General features: G+C 42.8%; 1 protein-coding gene across 1 annotated transcript; it reads left to right on the top strand.

Annotated features, from left to right (window-relative positions):
* The first annotated feature begins 20 nt into the window (after positions 1 to 20).
* LOC111863819 (hemocyanin) lies at positions 21 to 21,212 on the top strand. Its single transcript, XM_023850544.2, has 11 exons — positions 21 to 127; positions 6,329 to 6,462; positions 8,585 to 8,923; positions 9,384 to 9,589; positions 11,147 to 11,375; positions 12,324 to 12,617; positions 12,756 to 12,911; positions 15,360 to 15,540; positions 17,174 to 17,310; positions 18,037 to 18,144; positions 20,822 to 21,212. Exons 1-11 carry the CDS (start codon positions 61 to 63, stop codon positions 21,023 to 21,025), a joined length of 2,055 nt encoding a protein of 684 aa, XP_023706312.1. The 5' UTR covers positions 21 to 60; the 3' UTR covers positions 21,026 to 21,212.
* Positions 21,213 to 27,056: the final 5,844 nt, after the last annotated feature.

Here is a 27,056-nt window from a genome sequence, read left to right as displayed (position 1 = left end):
TTATAAACAGGTGCCGACAAGTTAGCAACTCGCTTGTTTGTCTCAGCCGCCGACGTCGGAATGAGGCCAGCTACTGTTCTGCTTATCGTCCTGGGCGCTTGCGCACTTGCGTCTGCCGAACAAAAAGGTGAGTTTGAAAATGTTGAATTGCACAGAAGAAATCACAATAAACTTTTCCTTGTTACCTGATACAGTAAGCCCTAGCTAGTACGGTTAAGTTAGTCCGGATCGAAATATAAAAAATGAAAAGAAAAAATGCTGTACACAGTTGAGTACAGACTTTAATAGACGCGTGGCATTTAGGAAGGCAGATGAGTCACTTGTCTGTTCAGATAAAACTTTTTTTTTATTATTATTATTTATTAACAATCAGAATTACGTACATTCTATAGGTTAATGGTTTCGCTAAGGACTATTACATGTCATGCGAGGAAAATGTCCATCGACATTACCTCTTCAGAAGTTGATTTGTTTTATATCAGGTCATTTGGCCATTTCCTTTTTAGTCTTCTATTGTTGATTGGCTCCCTGAGTGGTTGCAATAGTTCGTTCTCGTGGGTTTCAATTTTGCTCATGTGTTGGCGGCTTCTGTCCAGGATGATTTCTTTCACGAATTTTAAGTTCAAGTCTTGATGTAGGGTTTCGTTTGACACATACCAAGGTGCGTCGACTAACATCCTTAGGATTTTTGATTGTGATCTTTGGATAATATTGATTTTGGACTTACTGGCACATCCACAGAGTTCGATGCCGTAAGTCCAAATTGGTATAATTACTGGGATAAAACTTGACAGTTTCTTCAAACTTGCATTATTACGTTAAGAAAACAAGTGAAATTTCTAAGGTGCTATTTTTTATTTATATTCTTCAGCAATACATATATAATTAAATTTTCCATCTGTTTGTGTTTTAAATACTGCTTTGACATTTAGTGGTCAGAGTTCCTGGCTACAAATCCAGGGTTCCCGGGTTCGATTTCCATCGCTACCATATTTTCTGAGAAGTAGTGGGTCTGAAACGGGGTCCACTAGCCTCATGACGATAATTGAGGAGCTATTTGAAGGAAATAGCGGCTCCGGTGTAGAAAACCGAGATTAACGGCCTTGGGGATCCGTTGCGCTGACACGTGACACTCTCTTTCCCTAAAAGTTGGCACTAACTTCGCCGATAAGCGGCTGTCGCTCAGTCGGTATAGTTCGCTTGCGGACTACAGACCACGGAGTTTTTTTGTGTATTTTAAGTTGTGTCTTAGGTCTACATTTTACCTCACTAATCCGAATGACCTGTCTCCAATTACTCCGGATTATCGAGGGTGTGCTGTAGTTCCTGTATATATTTGTTTAGTGACGCGTTTCCGCCGTTGGAATTTATCCCAGTAACTCATTGGGTTCCTGCTCTAAGGACGTTTACCGAGCTGTGAAATGCACAAGACTTGAGGGTTTTCACTGCGATGAAAATTTGTATGGTAACCTTTTGGTCCGTGCGTATCATAGTAAGGTCGAATAGACTGTCGTAGCCGTAACGCTGTAGATTGCGCATTCGGGTGGTACTTTGTTCGAATCTCGGCCACAACACCTTCTATCCTGACTGAGGTTTTTGTGGTTCTTTCAGTCCTCCCAAGGAAATAACAGTAGCTCGCTTAAGCCACACCCACTTCCGTCTAAGTCCCTTTTAATCCATCCTACCATCAAACGTTGTGCAATCATCATACTGAGGTAGTCATTACGTGACTTAGGCGAATAATCCCATGAACCTGTAACGGGCACTTGTAGTGTTTTGTAAGTTTGTATTTCCTCTGCACGCAGGGTAATTTGAATTGCCAATATAATATTTCTGCCACTCGTGATATACTGTTTTGGCATTTTTTAAAAATTCGCTTATTGGGGAGTGGAGTCCAGCTGGGTCCACTCGGCACGGAGGTCACTGATTGGTCTATTGTAGCAGGCCCCGGATGATTATGATGATAGAGTATTTGGTGGAATGAAGATTGACAGGGGAAACGGAAGTACTCGGGGAAAACCCGCCACAGCGCCACTTCATCCACCACAAATCCCACTTGACCAGACCCGGTGTCGAACCCGGGCCGCTGCGGTGGGAAGCCAGTGACTAACCGCTTGAGCTATGGCGCGGTTTACTGTTTCGGCCTTCCTGACCAATGTCTTTAGTAGGAAGATTTACAAATTTGTGAAGCCTCGAACCCTGTTACGTGTGGCGGATGTTAAGTGGTGGAACAGAGATGTAGAGAGTGTATCTTGCTAACGGAAAAGGCAGCCGAACTGGAAGTCCTTTGTCATTACTGACATTGAGTCCTATGTTTGTCATCCTGAAGTCAGTCAAATTAGACCATTGGAGCAAAGCCCTCCCACTCTTTCCCGTGTGTGGAAAATACTCTTCAACTCTGTGAAGCAAGAAATTCATCTGTATTGAAACTGCATATTGCTTTATACAACCGTTGGACACCTTGCCGTCAGCAAACGTCACTTCCGCTGGCTCCAGTTGCTGGTAGGGATTGTAGAATTCTTTCTTTTCGCTACTTCGTTGATCATCCTGTCCTCCGAGGTCGGAAAACGTAGACCAAACTGTGACTCGCATACCGCATGCGGCTCGTTAGATTTATGAGTGCTCCCAATGTAGGCCAGTTATTTCTTTATGAATGGATTAAATATAAAACCTGCTGCGTGGAGAGACTGTACCTAAATATCTGTGCTCTCCACTACACGTCTGTTGGGGCTCTTAAATTTCGGAAAACTATACAGGATTTCGATATTCAGAAAGTTTGGCCACCCCTGATATAGATTATAATTTCCCGCCGTATATCTCTCTCGATTAGCATTAAATGCCCAAAATTTTCAACTTATATCTTTTTCATTCCTGTTTTTTTACTAAATTAACACCTTTTGAAAATTCAGTAGAAAGTATCTTTGTTATGTAAAAATTCGTGCTTTTTCCTCTTCCGTCCTTTACTCCTTCCCAACCGCTTTTATTCACAGTTCTGTCATCATTCCTCTCCCCTTTCCTTTCAACGCCTCCTTTTCTTTGTAATAGGTTAGGTGAACTACGTTCGAAATACGCCATAATAAATTGCTCACTTCGTTTCGTCGCATTTTTATATGTACCGAAATTGAGTGGGGGGCCACGCGATAGCGTAGTTGGTTGAGGCACTATACTACAACCCGGAAGGTCGCGGGATCGAATCCCGATTAGCTTTTTTTTTTCAATTGACCTAATCTTTCCAGCCGTACTATGGCCCTGTGGTCGACTCAGCCTCTGACAGAAACGAGTACCAGGAATATTCTTGGTGGTAAAGGGCGGCCGGTGCGTAAGGCTGACAAGCTCACCACCATTTGTGAGCCGATTATCTAGAAAATGTTGGAGCCTCAACATCTCACAATCCTATGGGCCTCCACGGCCTGTTACAGGGATACCTTTACTTTTACTTGTTTTACGTTACCGAAATTTAGTAAACGCTATGTTGGATAGATCACTTTTGCATTCCATTTCTGAGGAAACCGCGAAAACGACAAAGCAAAAAAACAAAACAAAAGCTTTCCTGCTTAGACCATTTATATAACGATTGTTTCTTCCCTTTCATAGAATTTCACCACTTCGTATCCTACCTTTTATTGATATTTTTCGACTTGTCGAAAGTAATATATTTCCAATACGAGTTATTTATTTCTCAGCCCTCCTTTAGAATCCAGCTATTGAGACGGGTCCGAGTTACTTTACGACTGAGCGGCCTCCGTAGTCTAAAGGTAACGTTCCCACCTCATGACTCAAGGTACGCGGGTTCAAACACGGCGGAGGGTTTGAGCAAGTCCTCCGGGAGGGACTTTAAGCCGTGGGTCCCGTGTCGTAGCTTTACGGCATGTAAAAGAACCTCATGTCTCCAAAGGAGGCCACTGAGCTAAATTAAGGACATTTGCCGCCCAACAGTAGTCTCTAACGCCTCTGGTAGATGGGGGAAGCATTGAGATACCTCTGAGCCAGTAGAGGTCGACCTCGCTGGCTGAGTAGGTACTGATGGTAAACACCAATACCGGTAGGGTATAGAGGCTGGTAGAAGATTATAGGGGGACGCACAATAGATCAAACTGGTCGCGGTGCATGGGGAAACCCACGCCCTCCAATAATAATAAATAATAATACTTTATGACTGGCGGTTTACCGCTAGTCAGTTCTTCTTGGCGCTAAGCCCTTTTAAGCTCACGACCATACTGAACCCTGGCGGTCAAAATCCTTATGTAACATCCTCTCTGACGAGAAGATGGGTTTGTCTCTATGAATAGCTTTCGTCTTTATCGAGTGTACTTATCACATATATAGTATAATATTGAGAATTCTTCTTTTTGCACATATAAACTCCTCTGTCAGTACAGGCTTTGCTAAGCAGATCGTGTCCTTCTTACTTAGGCTACAGTGCCAGCTTAGTCACTTGAACCGTCGTTAGCTTGACCCCCGCAAAGTTATATTTTCTATATCTGGCTTCACCTTGTCCTATACCACGAGCATGTTCATTTTCATGATTCTGTATGACTTCTGCTTGTTTCCTGCACAATTCTGTTATATAATCGCATGCATAAGGAAGGTGGAAGGCCCTCTGCAAATCGCGTACCGGTGTGCAACTCGGAAAATTTCCAGTGTGGGGGAGAACCTTGCTTTGTATGCGCTGCAATTTTAAGAGGTGGGTGTCTGCTGCAAGTTCCTAGGCGGGACAAGCATAAGTCAGTACTGATTTAATCAGTGCCTCATGGAGGGTTAGATTAATGTTGGCACTTAAGCGCTCACTCTTGAATAGGCAGTAGATTCTAATGAATGTTCTGAAGACCTTGGCTTCAACCATTTCTATGTGCAGGCTCCATGTAATCCTCTTACCGAAGATTACACCGGGATGTTTTGCATCATTGACGAAGGGATCATCCGTTCATTCAATGTAAGATGAGCTTTAGGGCACCTAATTCTGTGAGAAAAGCAGATGGCCCGAATATTATCTTCATTAATTTTTATGTCCCAGCGCTCACACCATGTTTCAATAGTACTGAGACCTCGCTGCAGCTACCTGGGATTGTAACCCTATTTGCGGTTCTTGTAGATAATATGTAAGAATCCAGTTCGTACCTCGAAGGGAACACATTACGTCTCCGCTACAAAGCCCAACTGGTTAGTGCTGTTTAGGGAGAGAGCCGCTTTTCGTTATGAGAACCATACGGAGCACACAAATACACTCTAAGGGCAGAATGCAGAGTTTTTAATTTTAAAAGTAGGTGTGACGTATATTTATTTTAGTTTCTTTCATGGCGCTGTCAGTGATGCGGATTATATGCACATCAAACGATTGGATGACAGTAAATTGGAAAGAATTATGAAGGAAGCGGCCGTCACCTAATTGAAAATATTCCTGGAATTCCCATGAAGTGGCTGACAAGAACCACTAAACCTGTTAGGATGTCGGTATTTCGACAGAGGTCCGAACAGGCCGCTTCCCGAATAGAGGTCAGAGCCGTACCTCATGGGCCAAATTGTTTCCACATAAAGTAACCACCGACCTTTAAAGTTTTTTTTTTTTGCTATTGGGGTGGGCCACTTCTCGCCTATTGTACCAGCCCTAGATGATAGGTGAGGGTGATTGTGGAGCAGTTGGTGGAATGAAGATTGGCAGGGGAAACCGAAGTACTCGGATAATACCTGCCCCAGCGCCACTATGTCCACCACAAATCCCACTTAACCAGACCCGGGATCGAACCCAGGCCGCCGCGGTGGGAAGCCAGCGACTAACCGCTTGAGATATGGCGCGGCCTACCATGGTACATGGTTAATATTGTGCGAGTCATGTAATATTTCTGACTGCCCTTTATGCTTTCCCCAATTCTATTGCAGGTATTGGCTGCGTGAAACATCTACGACTGCACGTCACACCTTGAATAGGTAACCTAACGGGATAAAAGTTGTTAGTGTTCAAGTAGGTCTTCATAATGGCGATTTCGGTTTCCATTGTGTGTTGAATGTAGAATCCAGTAATTTTGTAATGACGATATAACGATGTACGTCACTATCTGATGATGACGCAACCTCAGAGATGTTTTAGACAGAGTATACCATTATTTTTCCATGAGAGAAAACACGTAAAGCGAAAGGTCAGATCAGTGATTCATTTGTTTAATTGTTTTGTTGTGTTTATTCTCGATACAAAGCCGCACTCTGTTTTTCAATGGAAATTTTTAAACCGAGATCTGGAACTTGAACTTTCATATTTTCTCTATAGCTTATCGTTATGGGTCGTTTACTCAAGACAAATTGTTGATTTTTCAAACTGTGATGCTTGTTGCAGCGGACGCAATCTTTCTGAAGCGACAGCTGCAGGTACTGAACCTGCTACGTCACCTGAACCAGCCGCTGATCGATCCTGAACTCTTAGTCTTCAAGAACTCTTTCAGCCCACTGAATAATCTGAACAAGTTCAAGGTGACTGTTTGGCTGTAAACATTTAATTATGTCAACTAACTAAGTTCATGGAGCTGACCCATTCTTCAGAAGCCATCAGTTGTGCAGCTTCTCAGTAATTTAAGAAACTTTTATAGAACCCGAAGTTTAATTTCCATATTCACAAGAGCCCTCCACTGGTTCCTATCTTGAGTCAGATCAATCCAGTCCATACCACCGCATCCTACCTCCCTAAGATTCATTTTAATATTATCCACCCATCTACATCTTGATCTAGTGATCTAGTGGTCTCTTTCCTTCTAGCTTTCCCACCAATATCCTATATGTATTTCCCTTCTCCATCATTCATGGCTTTAACCAATTAGAACTGTATTTTATGAGCTGAGGCTGTCACGCCTGTGACTTCCGGGATATGACGCTGTGTACTTTCATACAACCTTGCCGACGTTTCGGAGGAATGCAAACCCACATCTTTAGGGGTCAAAGAATAAGCCCAGCAAACAGATGTCACTATGCCTGCATCTTACTTCCTCGGGTTACTCATAAACTTCTACCAGACTACACCCGAGGTCATGTCATTTACAGTGCTGCCTATTTTCGTACGCGATTGCCCAAATATCCAACAAATTCTAACATGGGAAGTTTGTCTATCACTTATTTTCTACAGCCGTGACTGCTGCAGAGATTCACACTGTCTGAGAATCCAGAACAGTCCCCAAGGGAGAAAGTCAGCAGTATGAAAACTGCATAATAAGGAGTTTCATGTATTCTTCGCCAAATATTACTAGGCTATATGAAGTCAGGGAAGATGGGGTGGGCGGGACATGTAGCCCGCATGAGAGACGTTTTGGTGTAAAATCCTGAAAGAAATAGATCTGAGCTTGTATGGGATGGGATTCTGAAAGTGTCATACATATACAAGTTTTTTTTTTTTCCTCGACACTACAGCCCCACTGGGCCTAGGCCTACCTCCATGAACTTCTCCGTTTCACTTCGGTTTTTCTAGATCTTACACATTCGGTAGGACTCCTTGGGCGGGTGATCAGCTCGTCGCAAGGCCTCTACATGTACACATTTACAAGTACTGGCCAATAATAAACCCTGTAGGTGGCTTTTGTGAATACGGCAATGAATTATTTCACTCACTCACTCACAGAGCTGGGCCCTTCTTGAGAAGCTGCCAGTTGTGCAGAATTATCTACTTCCATAAGTGGTGGGGAATGTGTATATAAACTGAGCGGCTTTCACCGTCTGAAGGATAACTCTGTTCCTTAGAATAAGCTGAATTATTTACTTAATCAGTGACTAAGTAAGTTACTAAGTTTGTTAGTTAGGCAGTCGCCTAATAAGATACTTGATGAGTTAGTCGGGATTTGGCCGCTCCATAGCTCAAGCGGTTCGTCGCTGGCTTCCCACCGCGGCGGCCCGGGTTCGATCCCGGGTCTGGTCAAATGGGATTTGTGGTGGACAAAGTGGCGCTGGAGCGGGTTTTCTCCGAGTACTTCGGTTTCCCCTGCCAATCTTCATTCCAATAAATTCTCCATCATCATAATCACCCGGGGTAGGCTACAACAGGCCAAATAGTGGCCGCCGTGCCGAGTGGACCCAGTTGGACTCCACCCCCCCACTAAACGAATTAAAAAAATATCTGGATTTAGTGTTCAGCAGTTTACTCAATCATTTAGAAAAATTGCGACTTAATCAGTCAGTGCACTTGTCACGAAACCAATATTTTAATTACACGAAAGGAGCCAGCATTTCAGTGAATTAAATAGGCCAGTGGCTGAGTAGTTTTGTTCTTTTTGCCGACGGACCTACCTGAGGCAAAGGGGCTTAGTGTAATAGAGTTCCATTGCTAGGGATATAAGCCATTTGTTCCTATGAGTACAGTCAAATTGCTGCATAGCAGAGCAGTAAATTTCTGCCGGTCCTCGCCAGCACAGGTTTCCCCATAAAGACTGACTGCCTGCATGCTAAATGTCTGCTGCTTCTCGCCATATAGTGATTCTTGGTTCTAAGTCCCACGCGACTCATGGCCATGTTTCACTGTCTGACGGCTCTGGGAGCCTTCAGATTAACTGCCAGCCACATTGCTTTGCTAGTATCCAGTTTTTATGGCTGCATCACGTTGCTATGGTTACAGGACCCGACGGCAGTAAAGAACTTTCTGAAACTGGTGACCGAGGGGAAGCTACTCGAACGTGATGCAATCTTCAGCTTGTTCGACGCGCGCCAACGCGCCCAGATGGTGACGCTGTTCGAGGTGCTGTATGGCGCCACTGATTACGATACCTTCCTCAAGGCAGCCGCATGGGCGCGCGACCGCACCAACCCTCGCCAGTTCCTGTACGCTTTCAGCGTGGCACTGTTGCACCGGGAAGACTGCAGGGGCGTGATACTGCCCCCCGCGTACGAGATCACTCCCCACATGTTCCTTACCACCGATGTCGTCAGGAAGGCTTACCAGGCCAAAATGATGAGGGTAAGTGCTCTGACAGGAGGACTTTCAGGCTGAAATTGTTCAATGATTGCTTGTTAGTTAATTGGTTAATAATCAGAGGAGCTAGTTGTTGGGAAATATTACAACAAAAACTTAGCTACGAATTTTTCTTGTATTTCCGCGTCATTTTCTTTTTATTGCTAGTGGGGTGGGACTAAGTCGCTTGTACTGCGGCCACTTCTGGCCTATTGTACCAGCCCCAGATGATAGGTGAGGGTGATTGTGGAGCAGTTGGTGGAATAAAGATTGGCAGGAGAAACCAAAGTACTCGGAGAAAACCTGCCCCAGCGCCACTTTGTCCACCACAAATCCCACTTTACCAGACCCGGGATCGAACCCAGGACCGAACCCGGGACACCGCGGTGGGAAGCCAGCGACTAACCGCTTGAGCTATGGCGCGGCCTATTTCCGAGTCATGGTTGGTGCCTTACGCTTGTTACAGACGCCCACTGTGATTCCCATGAAATTCACGGGATCGGTAAACAACCCTGAGCAGCGGGTAGCATACTTTGGAGAGGACATCGGCATGAACTCGCATCACAGCCATTGGCACATGGACTTCCCCTTCTGGTGGAAGCAGGAATACACAGTGGACAAGGACCGGAAGGGAGAACTGTTCTTCTATATGCACCATCAGATGGTCGCCAGGTGAGCCCTGGGGACAACGGACCTATATTAAATAGCTGAATTAGTACCAAACCTTTCTTCCCAGTTATAAATTGGCCAGAGCGTGAAGCTGACCTGACACCTCTGTCTAGTCTCAAGGTTAAGAATGCTTGGAACTATCTCTTCACTTCCTCATATACAGAGCGTCCCAGGAGGAAAGGTCAGTATTCTGGAACGTCATAGTATCGGTTATTCTAAGCAAGAAAGTGTATATGTACATGTGTACTATTCCGAACGGTCTCCGAGAGNGAATTAGTACCAAACCTTTCTTCCCAGTTATAAATTGGCCAGAGCGTGAAGCTGACCTGACACCTCTGTCTAGTCTCAAGGTTAAGAATGCTTGGAACTATCTCTTCACTTCCTCATATACAGAGCGTCCCAGGAGGAAAGGTCAGTATTCTGAGACGTCACAGTATCGCTAATTCTAAGCAAGACAGTGTACGAGTATATGTACATGTGTCCTATTCCAAACGGTCTCCGAGAGAGAGCTATTTCACTGTGCAGTACACTGTACAGTGTACAGACGAGCAACACGCCATGTCCTCACACGAGTTGCACCGAGAGAGAGCTATTTCACTGTGTAGTACACTGTACACTGCACAGACGAGCAGCGCGCCGNCGTCCCAGGAGGAAAGGTCAGTATTCTGAGACGTCACAGTATCGCTAATTCTAAGCAAGACAGTGTACGAGTATATGTACATGTGTCCTATTCCAAACGGTCTCCGAGATAGAGCTATTTCACTGTGCAGTAGACTGTACACTGTACAGACGAGCAGCGCGCCATGTCCTTACACGAGTTGCAAAGGGCATTGATGTTGACGGTGGAATTTTCGAAAATATATTATAGTAGGTGAACTGATGGGGAGCTTCGTAACTTGTACTGTTCTCCAAGTCTAATTAGCATGATCAAGTAAGGGCGGATGAGATGGACAGGGAATATAACACGAATGTGGGAGAAGAGGAATCCATATAGGATATGGGTGGGAAAGCCAGAAGGAAAGAGACCACTGGGAAGACTAAGACGTAGGTGAGTGAACAATATTAAAATGGATCGTAGAGAGATAGGATGGGATGGTATGAATTGGATTGATCTGGCTCAGGATAGGGACCAGTGGAGGGCTCTTGTGAACACGGTACTGAACCTTCGGGTTCCTTTAAAATGCTCGGAATTTCTTGAGTAGCTGCACAATTTTCGGCTTCTCACGAAGGGCTCAGCTACATGAGTGATTGCTTAGATAAACTGCCCCAGTTTTGCCACATGAACAATAAATACTGCTATTAGAAATAGTACGTAATATATCTTTCCTACCAACAATTACAAGTGTACAGTGAAATAGCCCTATCTCGGAAACCGTTCAGAATAGGGCACGTGTACACATCTTTTTTGCTTCGAATGACCGATACTATGACGTCCCAGAATACTGACCTTTCATTCTGGGACACTCTGTATATTTATGTCATGGTGCGTAACTAGGCGAAGGGACAGTTGTGATATTTATCCTTCAAAACAATAACGATAATTTGTCGTACACCCTGTAGGTTCGACGCCGAGCGTCTCTCAAACGACCTGCCAGCGGTGGAGCCACTGGAGTGGGACCAGCAGATCACTGAGGGCTTTGCCCCCGCGGCGACCTACGAGAATGGGCAGGAGTTTCCCATGCGGCCAGATAACATGAAGTTCTGTGACTTGCCTTCCCTCTCAGTTCGAGATATGAAGATCGTCGAGGGTCGCATCAGGGATGCTATCGCCTCTTCCTTCGTCAAGACGGTAGGCCTGTGTTATACCGGATGTCCCAGAAAACCCTTGCAAAGAAACGCTGATACTTCTTAAAGTAGCTAGTTATCATGACCACGACCTTTTAGTTATCTGGTAGAAGTTCTGTCTGCACATACAGAAATTTAGTTTCATTAGTTCTCATAATGCTACTGCCAATGTTTCACTAACTTTTGTCATTATTGTACCTTCTGTGGAAGAAGTGCACGACATAAATGCTTACAGTTCTGGTCCTGTCTCTCGGAATGTCTGTCCGCATGTTTCAACGTGAGAACTGCTTGGATAGATTTTGATGATACTTGGTATGGGACATTGTAACATTTGAGGCTGTACAAAATTCATAATTTTTAATTTTCTTAGTCAGTAATACCAAAATGGCAAATGCACGAACTTATGAGTTGAGAACATGGCGGCTATGCGAATCTTGATTTTTATGGTTGAAAAAATCCGGCCTCTCGGACCTGGAGAACGAAAAGCTGATAATGTATGAGCTAGAAAAATCTTGCTTATTTCATATTTTTTATTCTTCCTTTCTTTCTTCCGCGGTTCCTTTCATTGTTTTACTCTTTCTGTCCTTGTGTCTCTGGCTTATTTCTTCCATTTAGCTCATATATATTTCTTTTTCCTCGCCTCGTTTATTATGTCCATTTTATCTTTCTTCGTTTCATATTTCATTCATTTTTATCTTTTCTTCTTTATATACTTTAATTGCTTCCTTCTTCCTGCCTCTGTTCCTCTGGTTTGTTTCTTTCTGTTATTTATTCCTTTATCTCTCCCACTCCTTTTAATTTTTTCTTCCTTTCGTATGTTCTTCTTTTTGCATTTCTTTTCATCGCTTTCCTCTTCTTTACTTTGTTTCTTTCTTGTTTCCATTTTCCTTCATAGCTACCTTTTCTCCCGCATTTGTTTCCATCAAACTAACATACCTCTTGCTCCCTGCAGGCCGACTCGCGGCTCCTATCTATCAACAACACGGCCGGCATCAACCTGCTAGGGGAGATCATCGAGTCCTCAGCGAACAGTGTCAACCCTGTATACTACGGTCAGCTGCACAACGACGGTCACGTGATGCTGTCCAAGGTGACGGATCCTCTCCAGCGCTACGGGGTCCCCCCTGGCGTCATGGAGCACTTTGAGACTGCGACTCGCGATCCTGCCTTCTTCAGGTTGCACAAACATGTGGACAACCTCTTCAAGCTGCACAAAGACTTGCTCCTACCCTACGACGTATCTGAGGTAACTTGAAACATTTTCCAAGGAGGGGGCAGACAACTAAAGGTTATTTTCAAAGGGGAAGAGCCGTATAATTTAACAGAAGTTGAGACTGTGGATGTTGGATGTTGGACACTGACTGGAGTGCTGTGTACGTTTCAGTTGGACTTTCCTGGCGTGAAGATAGAAGCTGTTAAGGTCGTTGGCAGCTGCAAGGCCAGCACACCCAATCAGCTGATCACTTACTTTGACGAGTCGCACATTGATCTGAACAACATTGTGGAGAACGTAGGGCAGGAGCAACCCGTGGATATCAAGGTAACGCAGCGAAGTTCCAGCCAAACGCTCACGTGGTGTGAGAAAGAGTTAGGTTAGGTTTGAGTTTTTTATTGCTTGCTTTTCAAAATTCTTACAATTTTTAAACTTTAATATCTCTTCTGCAACACTGGTTTATTCACACTATGTGTTTCGACCAACATTGGTCATATTCAGGTGTCTCTAAAATTGCTGATGAAACTGCTGTATTTCCGTTCGAACGCTCAATTTTTGGGATATACCCTCGTCTACACGCCGACGTGTCCAGTTGTGACCCATAGTTCCTCTTATTGTGTCGTGTGTAGCTGTTATGAATGTTGCATGTGAGACAGCTAATAACCAACGTGCTGTAAGTGACTTGCAGCAGGATGCTACGATACTATGTTATAAAGTGATTTGAAATCAGCACGTCTCACAATAGTATTAACATTGCGGTGCTCAGACTTGTGACACCGTATAGTCTGATAAATATGCATCAACGTTTCATAGGTAACTGTTACCACTGTCTTCAGGATACGGCTAATCCTATTTTGTGGAATTTCTTTATGACGCTGTAAATATATAAGTAGGAAAACCTGAAGGAAAAGAACCACTGGGAAAAACCAGACGTAGATGGGGTAATTTTAAAATGGATTTTAGAGAACTTGGATGGGAAGTGCGACGTTGATTTATTTGACTCAGGATAGGGGCTAATGGCGGGCTCTTGTGAACGCGTTAGAAAGCATTCTGGTTCCATAAAATGTTGAGAAATTATTGATCATTTGAGCAACTGGAGGTTACTCAAAGAGGACTCAGCTCCATTTAGTTGATTAATTAGTTAGTCTGTAGATAGATTATATAGCGTTGGATGATTGATGAATGACGAACTGAAAAGGATTAGGAAGAAAGTGATTTTGCATAATGTTGGTGCTATCTCGAATTTGACAGGGGGGCTTGAGAAAACCACAGAAACGTCAGTCAGAATAACCTGTGTACTGGTCAAGGTCCTACCAATCACCTCCCAAATACAAGCATACAGCATTATTTTTGCACCAGTCTGCACGGGAATAAGGTTTCATGTTATAATGGCGGTATCACAGAGTGACGCCGTGTAGTTTAGTAGATATGTGTCAGTGTTTTAGAAGGACCTTGAAGAAACCTCAAGGTAATATTGCTTTTTTCCCATGCTGCATTTACTCATATGACCAGAAGATGGAGACAAGAAATTCAAGTTAAACAACAGACTACACGGTGCCACATCGCACATGACAGAAATCGTTGAAAAGAAGGCGTGGTTTAAAATCAATTCAAGAACATTATGAATGATATCACGACACACCCTGTTGCACATTGCCTGAACTACTGTAGCCGCAGGTTGATATAGTGTGAAGTTCTCGCGTCTGTCATCAGCACCGAACCCGAGCAAGCTGCCGGAAGTAATGCGGGTACTTGCCTTGATGACTCCCCCTCCCCCACTCCAGTTTCTATCACGACCATAAATCAGGCAGAACAATTAGCTAGGAGCTGTGACGCCTGCATTCAGACGGATGACAAGTAATCTGTTAGCGTCACCATCCTTCCGTCCCGTGGTGAAGACAAAGATTAATACACGTAACACAATCTAAAGTAAGAGAGGCAAAGTACAAGGGGAAAATGCATTACAAGTAGCTTTACTGCCTTAAAATATTGTAGCATGTACAGCCGTTACTATGCAATAGGTGAATATACATGTACAACGACCGTTTCTGTGCAAGGGCTCGGTAAACACGTTCCCACAGAAACTAATACGCACTTAACAAGAGATTTACTGTGCAAACTTGGTGTTTTCTATGTGGTCCATGCTGAAATCTTATGAGAAGGACAATTTGAAGCAGCCAGTTTAGGTGAGCTCTGCAAGGGAGGCTGTAACAAGGGAACCTGAACGCATGAAGCTGAAGAATCTCCACTGTTAGAAGCCGTTGCGAGGGAACAGCTGGAAAAGGCTTAGCAGTTGCTGTGGTGATTTGAAGTATGGAGATCAGCGATAGCATTGTAATTACTTATAGTGGTAGCATAGTTAGTTGAGGCACTGTGCAACAGGCCGGATGGTCGCGGGTTGGATTCCCCATGAGGTCATTGGATTTTTCAATTGACCTAATAACTCCAGCCGTATTATGATCTGGGGGTCGAGTTAGCCTTTAATAGAAACGAGTACCAGGAATCTTCTGAGTGTAAAGGGCGTCTGGCGTGTAAGTCTGACAACTTCACAGCCATCCGTGAGCCGATTGTCTAGAAAAAGTGGGAGCCTCGACGTCTCACAAACCTATGGGCCTCCACGGCCTGTTACAGGGATAGCTTGGCGCGTAAGGCTAACAACCACACCGCTGGATTCTTTACCATTTTACCCCATTGTTATTGTAGTGGCTGTCTCTACCCACCTCCATTTTTACTTCCCTTATTTTCGTTCTTTAAAGGGTTAATGCTCTGTTGCAGGCAGTGGTAAGCCGACTGAACCATGAACCCTTCAAGTACGTCATCACAGTCAACTCCAAGAAGCCTGTAAGGGGGATTGTCCGTATATTCCTTGCACCTAAGTTGAACTGGTTCGGCCAGCGAGTGCCCCTGGACGTGGCCCGTTGGGGGTTCATTGAGTTGGACCGATTTCCAGTTAGACGTGAGTAAATCTCGATGCTACATAAACACGGCAGTCGTCGGACCGCGGGCGACTACCAGTCCGCAGGTTAAAGATAGCGTTTTCCTCTGTGCGTAATCATAACGCCATGAGGACGGATGAGGGCGTGAAGGCATAGCTCCACGAATTATTAACCCCGGCACTGGATGGAGGTAAGCTTCTGGGATTTAGCCCAACTGTACCCATTTTATAGGAGGCTAGGTAGACTCCAGTGCCGCTGTGGACGCTGTAGAGGAGAGAGAAATCTCTTGTTACCGCCGGGAATTGAACCACGTTTCCCCGATAGTATAGCTTGTAGCTTAGCCACTATACCGAGTACAGAGTCGCGGTTTGAAGTTGTATTATAAGGTAAAGAAAACGCTGTGTTCCAATCAAATTTTTTTCCCCCCTCGTTTTTGTCACTTTCCCAACAGACTTTTAAATAAGAAAATCGTCAGTGAATTTCTCCTGGTCTATCTGTTCGTGTGGAATAATTCAAGAACAGATGAGCGAATTTTCATGAGATTTTATATAAGTGAGGTTCTTTCTTTTTCTAAAATGTGTTGATAGAATATAATTTTAGCTTAACTCGGACAGCAGTAACAAACACACTGTGAATGATGAAGACCTGCGTGCATTTATATACGTAACTCGCTATATATATATACGGGCTATGCCAGGAGGAAAGGTAATATTCTTGGAGGTCACAGTATCGGTCATTCTAAACAAGAAATTGCGTATATACATGTGTCCTGTTCCGAACGGTTTCCGAGATACAGCTATTTCACTGTACAGTACACTGTGCAGACGAGCAGCGCGCCATGTCCTCACACGAGTTGCACCGAGATAGAGCTATTTCACTGTGCAGTACACTGTGCACTGTACAGACGAGAAACACGCCATGTCCTCACACGAGTTGCAAAGTGCATTGATGTTGACGGTGGAATTTCGGAAATGTATTATACTAGGTAAACTGTACCATCTTTGTCACTTGAACAATAAATACCGGTATTAGAAACAGTACGTAATATGTCTTTCTTAACAACAGTTTTGGAATTGTGCAGTGAAATAGCTGTATCTCGGAGATCGTTCGGAATAGGACACATGTACATACATAATTTCTTGTTTAGAATGACCTATACTATGGCCTCCCAAAATATTAACCTTTCCTCCTGGAACGCACTGTATATCAAAAGAAAACTATTTTGAATAGACGCTGCGGGGAAAAACGAAACATTTTTTACCCAATACACTTTCTACGCAAATCTTTCTTCTTTCTAGATAATAAATGTAAGACAGAGAAATTATTTCCCGTCTGAGCTCATGTTTTTGCCATGAAGACGTAGGCATCATTTTCCTCCGAAATTACACGGCGTCACGTGCCAGAACATAATCACTTTCATTGTTATCTCCGTGTGAACCTTAGATCTCAAATACCCAAATCTAGTCACATGGTCAAGGTCACTATCTCAGTTGCCATGTCCAGTTCTTTGTGAGTAGAATGCAAATTCAGAGACACAGGGTCGAAGAGACTCGATTTCTCACCAAGAGCGCCTGCAGACTTCAGTTTAGAGTATCCGCTCGCTTGTACTGACGGAGAAGTTGCCGATGTTCACGGCGTTCATTGTGTTTCCAGTGGCGAGCGGAGACAATATAGTGTCACGCAATTCTGTGGACTCCATCATCACCGTACCCGAGCCCAGAAGCTTCTCGAACCTTGTAAGCGATGTCGAGAAGGCAATACGCGGCGAACAGGTGTTCAGCTACGACAAGGTAATAACTTGATACGATATCCCTGACTGTGCGCCTTGCAAAGGTAGTTGCGATTACGACTGGTCGTCGGAGGGCACAGTGACAGGCGTACAATTGTAAATTGTATCTAGGGGAATATTTGGAAATTCAATTGAAATATAATTGTAAATTTGCTTTTAGGGGACTAGAGGATTAAGTAACAGAAGTGTAGCTGTGATGTAGGATCAGGAGAATAGTATAAAAAGTGCCTGAAACACACAATTTTATACTGAGCAAACTGACTGAAGTATATCTGTGACATTGATCTAGACTAATACTGGTTTTTCATTTCGGGTAAATTGCTGCTGGCTTCGCCAACACAGTCAATCATAATTCCGAACCCCGCGGGACCTGTGACCGTACTATTTGTCTCGTGACACGGGGCAAAGTTTATTTACGATCTTGACCTAAGAGGATTCTGGTCAAAGTGACCCACGTATGTTTGTGATTTTATATAAGGGAATATTTGACAAAATGGCTGAAGTATTTTTGAAATGTTTATTTAGGAGAATGTTGATTAACGAACTTATATATATATATATATATGAGTTTGATCTAGGGGAATAATGGGTAAAGGGGCTGAAGTTCGTATGTGATTTTGATTTAGAATAATGTTAGGCAAAGTGACTGGTGTACGTTTACAATACTGATTCAGGGGAATGCTGATCAATATGTATGGAATACAGTGTTGTCGCTGTTTGGTTTCAGTATTATCGACACTGCGGTTTCCCTCGCCGCCTGTTGCTGCCCAAGGGAAAACCTGAAGGCATGGTTTATCAGCTGTACGTTGTTGTGACTGATTATGACAAAGACATTGTAAGTTGCTGAGGGTATGTCAAGGGTGGAAAACTTTGTGAATATGTTATAACAGTTTCGAGCTAAATTGTAATTATCTCAATAATTTTAGAGACTTTGAATTTGCTGGACAATTTATTGATTCATTCTTAATTTATATTTTCATTTTCATCAGTAATCTGTCATACGACAGGTCCACAGTCTCATCCAAAACAGTTCCTCCACTTAATGCGGTCTAGAGCCTTCTCCTTCAAATAAAAATATCCTCTTCTGTCCCCAAGGTCATCCAGCATCTTCTTACGTCTGTTTCCTCGTCTTCTGGTCGCATACATGGTATCTCTGTTTTTGGAAAGAGACTATCCAGGAAAATTGATAATGTGGTAGTTTTTCCATTTGCTTTCCACATCGCAGTACAACAGCCGTTCAAACCACTCTGGTCACGCCTGTTGCTATACGAACTTGAACCATCTCGAGCATCATTTGCTCTGTGCTTCAAGTCGCTGCTGATGACGCTGCTTCCGGCATCAGTTTTTGGTGTCTCTCTTCGTCTGATGCCTACCCTTTGACCTGTCCAGCAAGGGAGGCCCTGCCAGTAGCTACGCTACCGCTGGTATAGCTCTCAGGGTCCTTGGCATACTCAAACCCCCTCACCACGATAAGGTGGAGACACCAACGAGGGGGTTAATTTATATAACGACATTTAAATCTATGATATAGCTTGAATGATAGGACTATTATTGCGTCATAAATCTGAAACGTGTGGAAGGAAGTGGTATTGGCCTATATAAGCTGCATTGTTTCAGCATTTGCCTGAAGGGACTGAGGAAAACTACAAAAACACCCACAGCCGAACTCTGAACCCAGGTTCTCCAGAATTCTATTCATCAGTGGTTATTATATTACCATAACATTCAGTGTCCGCGGTTCAAAACCCCGTTTGTTCATCGGTGGTTTCTTATCTCCACTTATGTGTTCAGAAAGACTTTACTGGTCAAGCAGGCCGCGCCATAGCTCAAGCGGTTAGTCGCTGGTTTCTCACCGCTGCGGCCCGAGTTCGATCTCGAGTCTTGACAAGTGGGATTTGTAGTGGACAAAGTGGCGTTGGGGCAGTTTTTCTCCGAGTACTTCGGTTTCCCCTGCCAATCTTCATTCCACCAATTGCTCCACAATCACCCTCACCTATCATCTGGGGCTGGTACAATAGGCCAGAAGTGGCCGCCGTACAAGAGACTTAGTCCCACCCCACTAGCAATAAAAATTGTCAAGCAGTGTCTTATACAGTGTGCCCCAGGAAGGAAGGTTAATATTCTTGAAGGTTGCATTACAGTATCTGCCATTCTAAGCAGAAAAGTATATACGCACTTGTGGCCTATTCCGAACAGTTTCCGAGATACAGCTATTTCACTGCGCAGTTCGAAAATTGTTGATATGGAAGAGATATTACGTACTGTTCCTAATACCAATATTTGTTCAAGTGACAAAGTTGGGGCAGTTTTCGTAGTATAATGCATTTTCGCAATTTCCACCGTCAACATCAATGCACTTTGCAACTCGTGTGAGGACATGGCATGTTGCTCGTCTGTACTGTATACAGTGTACAGTGTACTCTACAGTGAATTAGCTCTCTCTCGGAAACCGTTCGGAATAGGACACATGTACATATACAGTTTCTTGCTTAGAATGGCCGCTACTGTGACTTCCCAGAGTATTGACCTTTCCTTCTGTGACATCCTGTATAATGTGTATATGGAGTTCTTTCAATTGGGTTAAGTCAGCTGGAGCGTGAAAGTGACCAACTTCAAGACTTTAACAGGAGCTGTAATAATATGTATATTTGACTCACATAATCGTAACTAATTTTATGGAGTGGAATCCATGAGACGCTAATAATTATTCATCTAGTTAATATATTCCCCAGGTTTTGTGTTCGTTGCCATGTTCACAAAAACCTGCCGCTGATCTCTCTCCTGATCCATATGAATGTAGTCCACGATCTTCCACTCTACTTCTTGAAAATTCTTTTTAATATTATTACCCCATATATACATGACCGCCTCTGTTGTCTAGTGGTCAGAGTTCCTGCCTACAGATCCAGAGGTTCGGATTCGATTCCCTGTACTACCAGATTTTCTTAGAAGTAGTGGGTCTGGAACGGGTCCACTCAGCCTCGTGAGGATAACTCTGGAGCTCTTTGAAGGAAATTGCGCCTCCGGTCTAGAGAACAGAAATTAACGGCTGTGGGGATTCGATGCGCTGACCACGCGACACCCTCTGTCCGCTAAAGTTGGCACTAACTTCGCCGATAAGAGGCGGTCACTCAGTCGGTATAATTCTCTTGCGGACTCGAGTCACGGATTTTTTTTTGTTTGTATATACATAGGGTTTCCAAGTCATCTGCTCGTGTCATGTTTTTTTTTCAGTTTATATTTTCTATGCAATTCTTATCTGCCTCATGTATTCTACAGTCCATACAAGTTTCATCGATCTTGATTTTAATATCCTCGTAAAATTTTATAAAAAATGCAGTTAATGAAGCTCCCTATCACGAAGTTATATACATATTTTTATCCTGTCTCTTAGGCCCAAATGTTCTGCTTATCACCCAGTTCTCGAGCACTCGTCTCTCATAATATAAGCAGTTGACAGATAATTTTTAAACGAACTGCATAAGAAGGGCATGTCCTGATATTGCTTGCAGGTGGAACCAGGAATACAGCCGGAAGATGTTGAGAACCTGAGCTCCCTTGGCTACTGCGGTGTCATGGGTGGAAAGATACCTGATGGCAGGCCCATGGGATTCCCCTTCGATCGACGCATTGTGTCTCCCGAACAATTCCTTACTCCCAACATGGAGGTCGTGGATATCACTATCAAGAACGTGAAGCAGAAGCCAGCAGAGTAGACAGCTCTTGAGATGGTGTCCTGCCTTTAGGGAACTGAAGTAAATGGCATTCTACCAGTTTCCTGTCTTTCCAGAATATGTGACTGGATAAAATTGCCACAAATGATTACATTTATAGCTCTGAAAGCTTTCTTTAGTCATTGAATATTTTTCTAACGTTATAAATAAAGTCTGGACTTTTCTGAGACTACGGTGTTTTGATATGTGTCACCTTGTTGTTTGGTAGATGTTTACCGATGTTTTGGAGGAACCTACTACTTACATTTTAAGGGTAGAAGTTACTTATTTCCTGAATATTGAGGCAGCAGGTCTATTCGAAACGTTAGTATAATTCTGCCGAGTTACATGGCGTCACACCTCATAAAACTACGTTCCTTTCACAGACACAAGAAACATGTATCTAATATTGGTACATTTTATGAGAAATATGTTTGGGATTGCTAAATGCTGGAATGTCCTTTAGCTACAGAATATGTCTGATTTGTGAAGAGCAGATACATAGAGAGCCAGAATTTATCAGAATATTAATTGCTGTAATGTTGAAGATGTTCAAAGTGAAGTTCAGATTGTGTTCATTTATTGAACATCACAACATTTTTCGGTACAGAAATACAGCTATTTCAATCCATTAATTTATGACATCTGCATTTGTATAGGCCTATTTGCATATTCAATTAACCAAATTCTGTATCAGAAGTGAACGCACTAATATGTCTCTTTATGGCTTTTTCGGTCTCAACACAACTATCAAAATCTCATTCACACTTACTGTGTATAATGAGTTTAGAATTCTTAATGTTATGGCAGTGTGCTATAGAGCCATACTCAGGCAGTTTACAATAATAACTCTTCTCAAACTACTGAATTACGTTTTACATGAATTCATATATTAAAATATAACAATTATTACTAATGTATTTGACTTTACACATCTTTAATATATTCTAATTTTCGTTAGAATTAATACCATTTTTGTAAATATATTAAAATTGGAATGAAAGTTTTATAATACGTGGGTGCTTAGAGATGTACATAAAGGCGTCTATAAAAATATAAAACAATATAAACATAATGAAACTTTTAACATATAAAATACACTAAGACAATAAATTAAAATATTGTAAGATTTGAGGTTTTCACAGTGGTGACTATGAAGAAAGCAATCCTCTGGGATGTGGCACCGTGTAGGTGTGGTGTTAACCGACGTTTTGGAGGAACGTGGAGGCGATACGTTCCTCCGAAACGTCAGTTAACACCACATCTACACGGTTCCACATCCCAGAAGACTGCTTTCTTTAATTAAAATATTCCTCGTTATGTCATGTTTAAATATCACATACATTAATATTGTTCATGTTAGTGTCCATCACTGCAATTATCACGCTACAATATGTAGTTACGTGTATGTACGAGCGTTGTCTAATATAAATACTGAGGATGCTGTAATTTGCCGTCTGAGTGGGGATATTGAACAGCTCAACAGTGGAATGATAATTTGCAAGGGGAAACTGAAGAATCTAAGAGAAACCCTATTTGTGCACATTCGTCCACCATGACTCTCACATTTTTATCCACAACAGAAGCTGAGTTTTCGTGGTATTTATTGCAACATTTTATGAATCAATTATTATTCATTTCCCTTCCCGCCTCTGTGGTCTAGTGGTCAGAGTTCCTGGCCAAAATCCAGAGGTCCCAGGTTCGATTTCCGGCGCTACCAGATTTTCTGAGAAGTAATGTGTATGGAACGGGGTCCACTCAGTCTCGTGAGCATAATCGAGGAGCTATTTGAATGGAAAAATAAAGGCTCCGGTCTAGAAAACTGAGATTAACGGCCGTGGGAATCTGTTGCGCTGGCCCCGTGACACTATCTATCCGCAAAAGTTGGCAGTAACTTCGCCGACAAACTGCGGTCGTTCGGTCGGTATAGTTCGCTTGCGAACTACAGGCCACGGAGTTTCATTTCCCTTCAGTACATAGAAATTGATCAATTTTCTTTTTCGCACTACATTATATTTTTTTTTTTTTTTTTTTACATTTTCTCTTTTCTGATTTGATAAAAACCAGGCTTAGCACAAATAGTACTTTATATCTTGATGTTAACGGAGTTCATAAAGGCATGATTATACTCATTGGTTAGTGACATGGCCACCCCTGAATTTTTATTTCTATTGTTGTGTATGAATGTGTAATCTTCAAACCGTGGAGTATTTCTTAATCAAATTATATATAAGTTTTCTATGTCCTCCATACGTTCTACGTTTTCTTTCATTGCTTAAAGTGAGGTGAGACTGAGTCCCTGTGTACTTAGACCTTCAAATGACCCATTGTAGCTGCTCCTAATGACTAGGTCAGGGAACCGAAACACCTGGTGGAAGGGGAATTGTCAAGGGAAACCAAAGTACTCTCAGAAATCTTGTTCCAGCGCCACATTTCTTACCTTGGAGCCTTTAATTCTTTATACCACAATGGTTAGTATATATACCACTTGCTTTAACATTAAAAATGTTTTGTACTATGACTACACGGTGTATTTTCGTGTTTCTTACGATTCTAAGAATAATCAACGATTATTTCTCTGAACAACATTAACTGATATGTGCTGATAATGGAGCTGCGGTGTGATTTCTGTGAGATAGGAACTGTTTTTTTTAATATTATTAAAAACACATCTTGACATGTGTTTTCTTAGTTTCGCTTCGTCTTTAAGCAAATTCTGAGATGGTTCCCAGGTTCCAAGTTGCTACTGTCTGCTCCTCATACAGCCCTCCGCGATTTAAGTTAATCATTACTAAAATTAATTTGCCGTAAAGTTAAGAAAATTATCGTTTCGAATTATACAATTCGACACTAATTCCGAAAAACAAAATACCGCTGCCCCTGTCTCAAGCCACTGTTTCTAACCAGCCTAACGTCTTTTGGCCGCGTCATAGCTCAAGCGGTTAGTCGCTGGCTTCCCACCGCAGCGGCTCGACCTCAATCCCGGGTCTGGTCAAGTGGAATTTGTGGTGGACAAAGTGGCGCTGGGGCTGGTTTTCTCCGAGTACTTCGGTTTCCCCTGCCAATCTTCATTCCACCAAATTCATCATCATAATCACCCGGAACAGGCTACAATAGGCCAATCAGTGGCCGCCGTGCTGAGTGGACCCAGTTTGACTCCACCCCCCACTAAGCGAATTTAAAAAGAAAATCTAACGTCTTCACTTTCACACTGCCCTTGTCAGAAAGATGAAGGGTAGACCCTGAGATCGTTTTACATGTGATGCTCTCTCTGCCTCAAAATAAGATGTTCCTCATCTCTTCTATGACTTTCGCTTATCACTTATCCTTCTAATAGTCCTTTACTCCTCTGTTTCTTTCTTCAAGATTTTGTGTGTTAAGATAGAGACTGGTCGGTTCTATCAATTTCCTTTTGCTTTAAAGAGGTAAGGCCGGGTACAGACTAGCGAGCTGTTGCATGTAACGTAACGGTTACTGTAACCACGTCTTCGTATGGACGGTACGTCCATAGTCGTCATGTAACCAGCTTCGAGCGACCCGATCCACAGTGCTCGTGGTGAGCTCGCCTTGAAGACATGTCTTCCTCCTTATCGCTACTCCTGGCTCGGAGGAAACGTACACATTTACGAGCAAGCGATTGTGGCGTCCAAGAGCCTACTGCGAGTCCCTTTGTGTTCGCAGCAAAAACCGACAAGGCAGTGGCTCGCCGGTCGTGTTACAGAGCGCGCTTGAAGTACGTTCGCGAGCGTGGTTCGGAAGGCGTCCACACTAACAGAATGTGGTTACAGTAACCGTTACGTTACATGCAACAGCTCGCTGGTGTGTACGCGCCCTTACGTACCCGTTCCTGTTGTATTACTTTTACCTGCACTATCCTTTCCTTCAAAATGTGTTTACATATTTCTTTTTTCCCCTTTACACATTCAGCCCCATTCCTGTAACATTTTTTAAACATTTTCTTCTAACGCATGTCAATTTGAGATTTTCATCGCTTTGTAGACGTCCACGCAGCTGAAAATTATATATATGTCAGGTTTTAATTAAAAACTTCTTTCTTTTCATCAACACTGAGCAATTAGTTTCAAAATTTCCCTCCTTGTTCTGGTTCCGATGTAATGACAATTTAATCTTTTGTCCTGTGGCATGTCTGTTAAATGGAATGTCAGTTACATTTGGACCGAAGGAGAGCAAATGCAACCTATATGATACTTTGATTCCTACAGTTTTAAATAGTATATGTGTCTTTGTGCTTAATGAAGCTACACGCCATGAAGATGGATGGTGAAGTGGAGGTATAGTTCCATACAATCTTAATATCGGCGCTGGATGGAATTGAGTGGTCAGCTTCATCTCCAGGCCGCTTTGCTCCCACGGAAACAACTCTGTATTTTACCATCGTTTAGAAAGCTGTGTAGTCACCAGAGCTCCACTATATGGCATATCACATCAAAGAACCCATCCGTGATGTGGTGATCAGGAAGTTCACTGAAGATACGGCGCCACCGACTGATATACCGGAAGTAACCTTTATCGAATTCCGCTTATGACAGTGACTTACTTACTTACGCATGGAGCTGATCCCTTCTGGAGGAGCTGCCAATTCTGCAGCTACTGAAGAATTTCCCAGCATTTTATGGAACCCAAAGGTTCATTACCGTGTTCACAAGATCCCTTCACTGGTCCCTATCCTGAGCCAGATCTACCCAATCCACACCATCCCATCCTATCGCTCTAAGATCCATTCTAATATTGTCCACCCACCTACGCCTTGGTCTTCCCTGTGGTCTCTTTCCTTCTGGCTTTCCCACCAATATCCTATACGCATTCCTTGTCTCCTCCATTCGTGCTACATGACCTGCCCACCTCATCCTCTTTTACTTGATCATTCTAATTATACTTGGAGAAGAGTACAAATTATGAAGCTCCTCGTTATGCAGTTTTCTCCAACATCCTGTCACTTCATCCCTCTTCGATCCAAATATTCTCCTCAACACCCTGTTCTCAAACACCCTCAGTCTGTGTTCCTCCCTTAATGTCAGAGAACAAGTTTCACACCCATACAGAACCACAGGCAAAATTATAGTTTTGTATATTCTAATTTTTATGTTTTTGGACAACAGACGAGAAGACGAAAGGCTCTGGAGTGAATGGTAGCAAGCATTACCCGAGTTCAGTCTCCTCTTAATTTCCTCCTGAATGAGGTTTCGATCTGTTATCGTTGTTCCAAAATATCTGAACTATGCATGACAGTGACTATTCCACTCGTATTCGCGAGGTTGCTCAGCCTCTCCAGGGAAATTCTGGGATAGTACCTAGATCGTCCCACAACGGCTACCTTCCAAATCCTTTCAAATTCATAATTCGTACACTATCCCACCATTCCGCGCTATGTAATCCAGCTACTGACAGTGTCGTTTAATAAATCCAAAATAATTTTAACTTGCCCATCTTCTCTGTAATTTTTCACAGTTACTATAATCCACCGGTTGTTATCCTCAAACAAGTATAAGTAAATAATTGAGTAAGTACCCATTATTGTCAATTTTCATTTGACACAAAAATAAACACAAGAAAACTCTCATATTGTTTACTTCTAGAATATTATCACATAGACTTTAAGGGTCCCAGAAATAATTACTTTTTTGTTATATTTATCTTCCTCCAAAATTTTATAATAATGAGTAAGTTAATTGAAAAGATGATAGTTGACAGACATGTCCCTGCAAGCATCCGTTTACTCTCTGAATCTCTCGTACAAAGATACCTTAAACTCCGCTAGTGGAAGCGCGCGCACACGTCGCTAGTAGAAGGGCATGGACAGTCCTAAATATTTATTTTTATATGTAGTAAGTACCAGACAGACTTGAGTAAAATCCTAATAGAGGAATTAAAATAATACGTAAGTGCACAACAGCAAAAAAGAATATACCTATGAGTTATGCCCAAACTCATCCACGAGGCTGTACTTTTATTGAAGATTCTGCAGATTTATGTGTTAAAAATATGTAGTAAAATTCGATGTACATAACTTTTT

The sequence above is a fragment of the Cryptotermes secundus genome, unplaced genomic scaffold (genome assembly GCF_002891405.2).
Source record: "Cryptotermes secundus unplaced genomic scaffold, Csec_1.0 scaffold1705, whole genome shotgun sequence".
Taxonomy (NCBI): Eukaryota; Metazoa; Arthropoda; class Insecta; order Blattodea; family Kalotermitidae; genus Cryptotermes; species Cryptotermes secundus.
The sequence above is the reverse complement of the archived record's forward strand: the minus strand, read 5'-3'. Positions and strand labels throughout refer to the sequence as shown.